We start from the raw sequence: 8,153 nt of genomic DNA, 5'->3' as shown, positions 1-8,153 counted from the left end.
GGGGGGGTGCAGGGGAGAGGGGGGGCTCCGTGTGCTATATTTAACATCTTCAGCTTTAAACATTTAGGTGAGATCTAAGTGGAAAAGAAGAGCTGGAGACCCGTTCGGGCTGCGGTACGGCAGCCTGGGCGTGATGGAGAAGTGATGGAGAAGTGATGGAGGGAGATGAACACCCTCTCCAGTCTGGTTTTTCTGTTCAATTTCTGACCATCATGCATTAAAGCTCCGTGTAGGAAAGGAGTCCTGGGTGTGTGAGCCTGCATTAGCTGCCACTGCTGCTGCCACTGCTGCTGCTGCTGCTGCTGCAGCGCTCACGGGTTTATGCACGGCAGCCAGTCAGAGGAACCAAATGCAGCATCCTCAGGTTAAATGAAGAGGCTGCTGACATGCGACACGAGGGGCGCACCAGGAGCGCAGTGGGTTCAGGCGATCAAACAGGGGGAACAGGCGTTCACAGCGCACATCAATGGACATAGAAGTGTAAAGGAAAAAAAAATCATACCTAAATGGTGTGATGTGTGTCTTCTTCCCTCTGGGAGCGATGTGGTTGCTGTGCCAATGCGCAGCGCTGGTCCGCTTCTCCTGACGTCAATAAAGACCATGCGTAGTGAAGCCAAAAAACCACTCTCTCTACACTGTGGTCTACGAGTCACCCTTTACTCCAGCTACTGTTACATGTGAGCTGATTTGTGCACGTGTGTTCTTCTCCCCCCCACCTCTCTGCAGTGGAGCTGGTGATGTTCCTGTTGCAGAGTAAGCACCAGCGATTTAAGGTTTCCCTCCGGTGTCAGCACAAATGGAGAAGCCCGTTTAACTGGAGCAGCTTCACCGGTGATCACACTCATATATGTCCTACCCCCGCCCCGCACCCCCCCACAAAAAACAACTATCACCGACTCGTCCTCCCTCCGGAACTGTTCTATATTATTAATAGGCTAAAGCGAACATTTTTTAAAAGGGTGATGTGGCATCAGCTTCCAGCAGGGGGCGGAGGTTGTTGTCACAAAAGTTTATTTTTAGACTTTTAAAAATCATTTTGGTGACTTACACAATACAGAATACAGAAGACTTTTACAATAGGTTTAATGAACAGAACAGAAATCACCTTCGATGACTGACACCACCTAGACTATAACATTTGTGCAAGTAAATCAGAAAGTGTAATAATCTAGTAATTTCGTATTATTGCGGGAGTTCGACATTTTTTAATATATATTTATACAAATAATAATATATGTATTTTAATATATTTTTTCTAATTGTTGTTTTTGAATATACTGTACATTTAACAGATTGGCGGTTGACGCTTGCGTTAGTCCTCCGTTACTCTAGGGGGCAGCATAATATCAAGTCACCTCTTTGTTGTTTTCCGGGCCGGAGTTTTCAAACAACAGTAGTAGCTAGCAAGCTACCAGCTACATATTTCTTGCTCAGGGAACTGCGGTGGGCTATTGACTGTTTCGGGTGTGAGTTTTTAAAACGTGTTTTTCACCCATTTCTGGTCGTGTGTGTCTATAATGTAGCTTCCTTATATTTAAGTTGGCGGCGGGAATCCTGTAACTATAACAGGCTAATGAAGACATGCTAAGCGCCGCTCGTCCGGGTGCTTTGTCTCACATTCAACAGAGCGAGTGCTAATGCCTTGTTATGTTATTGTACCGTAATAATCAGTGAGTGAAATGAGAAACGGGTGTTTGGGTGAACTGTTTTTACCCAGTGAGGTCCGAACTGTAATGTAACTTTTTTTTTAAAAATTTTAATAAGTAAATCATCTCTGTGTTGTTGTTGTAGATCGCGGGCTCGATTGTTGATAAACAATGTCAGCGAGCTCCAAAAGGAGGAGAGCGACTTCACCCTCCAGCAGCGTGAGTGGAGCCGGGGACCTCGATGACACCGCCTCTACCCCTGGTAGTGGTAGGAAGAGAAGAAGAGTCACCAACGTTACTCCAGTAGACATGGTAAATGTACTTTATGTACTGTATTGTACTGTATTGTACTATAGTCTACGAGTACAGGAAGTTGTACAGCTGAAGTCTCCTCTTCACATTTGCTCTTTCAGATCGCTGTGTGCCACGAGTTGTTCAACGCTGTCAGGGAGCACAAGGATGACCACGGCAGACAGCTGAGTGATGTTTTTCTAAGGGTACCAAAGAGAAGGTACTGGAGCCTCCTGTGACCAGACTACATCCTGTTTTCACACTACCTACAGCTGCAGCTCTGTGTGATAATGGTTGTATCTTCTCTTTTTTTTTGTAGGAATCAGCCTGATTATTACGAAATTGTGTCTCAGCCGATTGATTTGACAAAGATTCAGCATAAGCTCAAGTCGGAGGATTATAATGACGTGGAGCAGCTCACCGCGGATTTTCAGCTCATGTTCAAAAATGCAAAATCCTTCTACAAGGTATAAGAACAGTTGTACTTGCTGTTGAAAGTCAAACAGGTTTTAAACAGATTCTAAATTGTATACTGTACATTTTTTATTTTTTATGTTCAAAATGCAGAGAGACAGCGAGGAGTATCAGGCGGCATGTAAGCTGTGGGAGGTTTATTTACTAACGAAAAACGAGTTTGTGCAGCCTGGAGAAGGAGATGCTGATGATGAAGACGGCGAGGAGTCGATGGATAACACAGGGATGTCTGCTGAAGAGGAGGCAAGAGACTTGATTTTTTTTTTTTTTTTTTTAAAGATGTGCATATCTTATCATATCTGTGATACACATGTACACGTATCTCATCATATCTGTGATACACATGTACACGTAGTCATCAGAACTCCCCCGACTCAAGTCTGATTTCTTCTGTTTAGACTTCAGTTGGGAGTTTGAAGGAGGTTTTGGAGCAACTGCTGGAGGCGGTTGTGTCGTACGCTGACCCCTCAGGGCGTTTGGTCAGTGAACTGTTCCAGAAACTGCCGTCCAAAGTGGTAAGACTGTTGTGATCCCTCTTACTGAATCAACACTGCAGTTTTACTTGTATCGACTTGTTGAAAGTTCTTCCTGCTCAGCCGTCTATACCTGATGTGTTTGAACTGTTTGTTGTTCAGCATTACCCAGACTACTATGCCATTATCAAGGAGCCAATAGATTTGAGGACAATTGCGCAAAGAATACAGGTATTCACCCAAGGCAAAATGTGTTGTTTTGAGTTTTACACATTCGTCTCGATGGTTCGTTCTGACTGACGCTGGCTGTGTTTGTGTTTGTGTAGATTGGATATTATAAAAGTCTCAATGCTATGGCCAAGGACATTGATCTAATGGCCAAAAATGCCAAAACCTACAACGAACCAGGATCTCAGGTTTTTAAGGTAAACTCCTTCTCTTTTTTTTTTTTTCTCTAATGACATTTTTTCAACATTAACTAATGTTTTCTTTTTCTTTTTTTGTTTAGGATGCTAATATGATAAAGAAAGTTTTCATCCAGCGTAAGACAGAACTTGAACATGCTGAACCCACCAAATCCAGTGTGCGTATCAGGTATGAAACTTTATTTTTTCTATATATATATATAATAGCAAATATGACCAATTTTCTGGATAAAGACAGATTTTTTTTTTTTTTTTTTTTCACGATTTTCTGGTCAGTATGAGCTGCTGAAGGTGAAGAGGAACTCGCCTCCCCTCGTGTCGTATCTGAACGTGTCGATGTTTTCAGGCTCTGTTTGCTACGACGAGGGAGAGTCCGAAGCTGAGAGTCAGAGTTCCAGTATGGAGATGAGCAACCCAATCTTCCAGTTATATGAAGCTGTGAGAGGCGCCAGGAACAACCAGGGCCAAGTCTTCTCCGAACCGTTCCAGCAGCTGCCGTCTCGCAGGGAGTACCCTGATTATTACCAGCAGATCAAACAGCCAATCGCTCTGCAGCAGATCAGGTGAGGAGTCATTTAAAGAAAACATTTCATATTGACTGAGTTCACATGGGTCTGAACTCAACAAATGAAACGGAAAAAAAATGTGTTCCTTTTTTCGTTAGGGCAAAGATGAAGAACGGTGAATATGAAAATGTGGAGCAGATGGAGTATGACCTCAATACGATGTTCGAAAATGCAAAACGCTACAACATGCCTAACTCAAGCATCTACAAGCGGGCCTTCAGGCTGCAGCAGATCATGCAGGTAAACAGACATTTATCCAACCTGTGTGTGGTTCTTCTGCTGACCCTCTAGGGCCCACGGGCCCCCCGTTGAAAACCTTGATTTAGGTCACAGCACCATGACAGGCTGAAGTTTAATTGTCCGCCTCTAATAACCACTGAACTGTTACTTATTACTGAAGTATTTTGCCCTCTGTATCTGAACAGTCAAAGAAGAGGGAGCTCCTGAGGAGAGACGACGACGATGGAGACAGCATCCTGTCCTCTGACGCAGGGAGCGTCAAGAGAAAAAGGTGAAGCGGCCTTTGATTTTCTTAAGCTGTTAAACTCAGGAGTGAAGTGTTTATGAAAAAATATTACTCAATAATACAATTATAAATATACCCATATTAACCTGTGTTTTTTTTTTTTTTAAGCCATAAGAAAAATTTCAAAAAGAACCGCATGAAGGCCCTGTACGCTGCCGTGACGGAGGCCAAGGAGGCCGGCCTCAACCGACGTCTCTGTGACCTTTTCATGGTCAAACCATCCAAAAAGGATTATCCCAACTACTACAACGTCATCCTGGAGCCCATGGACCTGAAGACCATCAAACACAACATTCACAATGAGCGCTATGTCACGGAGGAGGCTCTGATGGACGACATGAAGCTGATGTTCCGCAACGCCAGGCATTACAATGAGGAGGGTTCACAGGTAGAGGGCGTCGGTCGCTTCAGTTTGTTTCTGCTTTCAGTGGATAAATAGTAACTGTTTGATGACCTACATACGCTGACACCAAACTTCCACGGCTTAGGTTTACAATGATGCTGATATTTTGGAAAAGATACTGATGGACAAACGGAAGGAGTTAGGACCTGCTCCAGAAGAGGAGGACGTGGGCTCTCCAAAACTGAAACTCAGTGAGTTTGATTGTATCAAGTGTTTTGCAATTTTGCACTTATTTGTTGCATTTTTTTTGGTTCAGGATTCTTTGGGATTTTTTCAGTTCTTAAAGCAGTTTGAAGGTTACTGTTTTTCTTGTGGTAAAACTTTTTTTAAAATGTTTTTGTTGTCTAGGAAAGACTGGTGTTTCTCCAAAGAAATCCAAATACCTCACGCCTCTCCAGCAGAAGCTGAATGAACTCTACGATGCTGTGCGTAACTTCACTGACCGCCGAGGCCGCCGCCTCAGCACCATCCCGCCTGCCATCGCGCTCCGAGTTGCCTGATTACTACGCCAACATCAAGAGACCCATCGACATGGAACGCCTGCGCAGCCACATGGCGGCTGGTCGTTACCAAGATGTTGAAGCTCTGGTGGAGGACTTTGCTCTGATGTTCAACAACGCCTGCATCTACAACGAACCAGAGTCCCTCATCTATCGCGACGCTCTGGTGTTGCACCGCGTGCTGCTGGAGACGCGTAAGCAGCAGGAAGGAGGCGAGGACTTCGGGCCCCCGGCCGTGGGACCTCTGGTGCGGGAGCTGATTAGGAACCTCTTCGTGTCTGTGATGAGCCACCAGGACGAGGAGGGTCGATGCTACAGCGACTCGCTGGCGGAGGTCCCCGCCGTGGATCCCGTCGCCCCCGAGAAACCGCCGCTTAACTTCGATATCATACGGATCAACGTGGAGCGAGGACGCTACAGGAGACTGGACATTTTCCAGGAACACGTGTTTGAGGTGCTGGAAAAAGCACGGAAGCTGAACAGGTGCCTGTGGTTCTTTGAAGCCTCCGTGATTCTGTGTTTAGTATTAAAGTTGTTTTAGTAACAAAGTCTGTTTTTTTGGTTGTTTTTTTTTGCAGGACTGATTCTGAGATATTTGAAGATGCTGTGGAGCTGCAACAGTTCTTCATCAAAATCAGGGACGAGTTGTGCAAGAATGGAGAAATCCTACTCTCCACCGCCGTCAACTACACAATAAAACACCTGCACAGTGATGTGGATCAGGAGAAGAGGGAAAAAATCCCCAAAGAGATCGAGGAGGACAAACAAAAGAAGGAAGAAGAGGGAGTCAATAAAGGTGTTCATTAAGTCATTAAGTCAAGGATCAGGTTTAAAGACCGAGTTTGAATTTGGTGCTAATTTTAAAATCCTTTTTGTCCTCCAGACAGTGAGAAAATTGCGGACGATCCGGGAAAAACGTGGCAGCCGGAGTCAGAGCCTCAGCGTGTCTACAGTCAGGACTGCAGCTTTGAGAACAGCACATACCATGTGGGAGACTTTGTTTATGTGGAGCCTTCAGAGCCGAACCTGAAGCCACATGTCGTCTGTATCGAACGTCTGTGGGAGGACGAAGCCGGTACATAAGACTTTGTTTTAAAAACACAAATAAAAAACGTTGCTAATTTCATGATTTTAACAATTTAAAAACCACTGCCCCTGCAGGTGAGAAGTGGCTCTACGGCTGCTGGTTCTACAGACCCAACGAAACCTTCCACCATGCCACGCGCAAGTTTTTGGAAAAGGAGGTCTTTAAAAGTGACTACTACAACAGAGTGTCCATCAGTAAAGTCCAGGGCAAATGTGTGGTCATGTTTGTGAAGGTAACAACAACAACGTCCAGAAATCCAACCAAATGCTGTAATCGTCCCTTTAGGAAATCATTCCCTCTCTTCTGACCTTTTTTTTTTTTTTCTCCCTTCGTAGGATTATTTCAAACTGCAGCCTGAAGGCTTCAGACCCGAGGACGTCTACGTCTGTGAATCGCGCTACGCTGCCAGGAACAAGTCCTTCAAAAAGATCAAGCTGTGGGCCATGTCCGGGAGCTCCGTCAAGTTCGTTCCTCGGGAGACGTCGCTGCCTGTGGTCCGTGTCGCCTCCATATTTGCCAAGCCTGACCTGGACAAGCTGACGGTGTCCTCTGCAGACGGAGGCAGCTTCGTGGACAAGGTAAGAAGACAAAGTAAAGTGCCACAACATAAAAAGAAATGTATTATTCTCATTGTTCTGATGGTCTATGGAATATGTGTCAAACTAAAGGCCCGCGGGCCAAACACGGCCCACCGAGTATTGATTGAGTTGAGCGGGAACTCAAGAAGTGTTTAATTACCTTATAATAAAATCCATGCCTCTGAGTTTATTAACTTGATATTTTTTTTATTATTACAAAGCAATTAAACAGATAAAAGTAATAGTCAGTTTTATCAAGTTAAGAATTTGTTTGTCCCGTTTTTTGTTTTTTTTTTGTGTAGGAGAGAGAGAACGTCCCCATGGAGACGAACGCAGCCGAGCCTGGCTGTCAATATTATGAGCAGTTATTTTGCAACAACACGTGGTTTAAAGTGGGAGATTGTGTTTACATCCAGTCTCATGGTCTGCCCAGGCCCAGGGTTGCCAGGTAGGCTGACCTCTGACCCAACTGAGCATTATTGAAATTTAAGTACTTCGTAAAGCAGTTATTTTCACAGTTTTGTTGTTGCTAATTCCCTTGTTTTTACTGCAGGATAGAAAAGCTGTGGGTTCAGGTTTAAATTTTAGTACTATGTACGTAAAGCAGTTATTTTCACAGTTTTGTTGTTGCTAATTCCCTTGTTTTTACTGCAGGATAGAAAAGCTGTGGGTTCAGAACGCATCGGTTCTCTTCTTTGGACCGATTTTCATTCAACCTGAGGAAACTGAGCACGAACCCACGAAGATGTTCTACAAAAAAGAAGTTTTCCTGAGCAATCTCGAAGAAACTTTGCCCATAACCTGTGTCAAAGGTTCACATTCAGCAGCTTCAGAGTCTTTTCATGATTCACTGCACATCAAATGAGAAACCTCATCGACCAATCACCTTCATCTTCTCCTCCCTCTAAGGCAAATGCGTAGTTTCGTCCTTCAAAGACTACCTGTCCTGCAGACCCACTGAGGTCCCAGAAGACGACGTCCTGCTGTGCGAGAGCCGCTACATTGAGACGGAGAAACAGATGAAGAAGTTTAAAGGTCTCAAACGTTTCTCCTACACGGCCAAAGTGGTGGAGGACGAGATCTACTACTTCAGGTGAGTCATGAATTCACACCACGCACTCTGACGTGAGGTGTGAAAATGTGTTTGTGACATGTGGTTTTTTTTTTTACGTTGTTCTCAGGAA

General features: G+C 44.5%; 2 protein-coding genes across 2 annotated transcripts in view; one reads left to right on the top strand and one right to left on the bottom strand.

Annotated features, from left to right (window-relative positions):
* Positions 1-867, bottom strand: part of camk1a (calcium/calmodulin-dependent protein kinase Ia) — a 14,226-nt gene extending 13,359 nt beyond the window's left edge. Inside the window, exon 1 of the mRNA XM_008319706.3 lies at positions 503-867. The gene's annotated coding sequence lies outside the window, so the exon portion shown is untranslated. The remainder of the gene's footprint in view (positions 1-502) is intronic.
* Positions 868-1,311: 444 nt separating this feature from the next.
* Positions 1,312-8,153, top strand: part of pbrm1l (polybromo 1, like) — an 11,009-nt gene continuing 4,167 nt past the window's right edge. The window contains 23 exon segments of the mRNA XM_025060039.1: positions 1,312-1,466; positions 1,792-1,958; positions 2,060-2,157; positions 2,257-2,404; positions 2,505-2,654; positions 2,810-2,926; positions 3,047-3,115; positions 3,211-3,309; positions 3,393-3,478; positions 3,609-3,872; positions 3,974-4,115; positions 4,301-4,386; positions 4,510-4,789; positions 4,890-4,995; positions 5,153-5,273; positions 5,275-5,787; positions 5,883-6,100; positions 6,188-6,379; positions 6,466-6,623; positions 6,727-6,969; positions 7,272-7,417; positions 7,624-7,781; positions 7,879-8,067. Coding sequence (XP_024915807.1) covers positions 1,818-1,958; positions 2,060-2,157; positions 2,257-2,404; positions 2,505-2,654; positions 2,810-2,926; positions 3,047-3,115; positions 3,211-3,309; positions 3,393-3,478; positions 3,609-3,872; positions 3,974-4,115; positions 4,301-4,386; positions 4,510-4,789; positions 4,890-4,995; positions 5,153-5,273; positions 5,275-5,787; positions 5,883-6,100; positions 6,188-6,379; positions 6,466-6,623; positions 6,727-6,969; positions 7,272-7,417; positions 7,624-7,781; positions 7,879-8,067 — 3,724 coding nt within the window. The 5' untranslated portion in view covers positions 1,312-1,466; positions 1,792-1,817.

Source organism: Cynoglossus semilaevis, chromosome 11 (assembly GCF_000523025.1).
Source record: "Cynoglossus semilaevis isolate Cse_v1.0 chromosome 11, Cse_v1.0, whole genome shotgun sequence".
NCBI classification, from domain to species: Eukaryota; Metazoa; Chordata; class Actinopteri; order Pleuronectiformes; family Cynoglossidae; genus Cynoglossus; species Cynoglossus semilaevis.
Note: the sequence above shows the minus strand (reverse complement) of the source record. Positions and strands in the feature narration are given on the sequence as shown.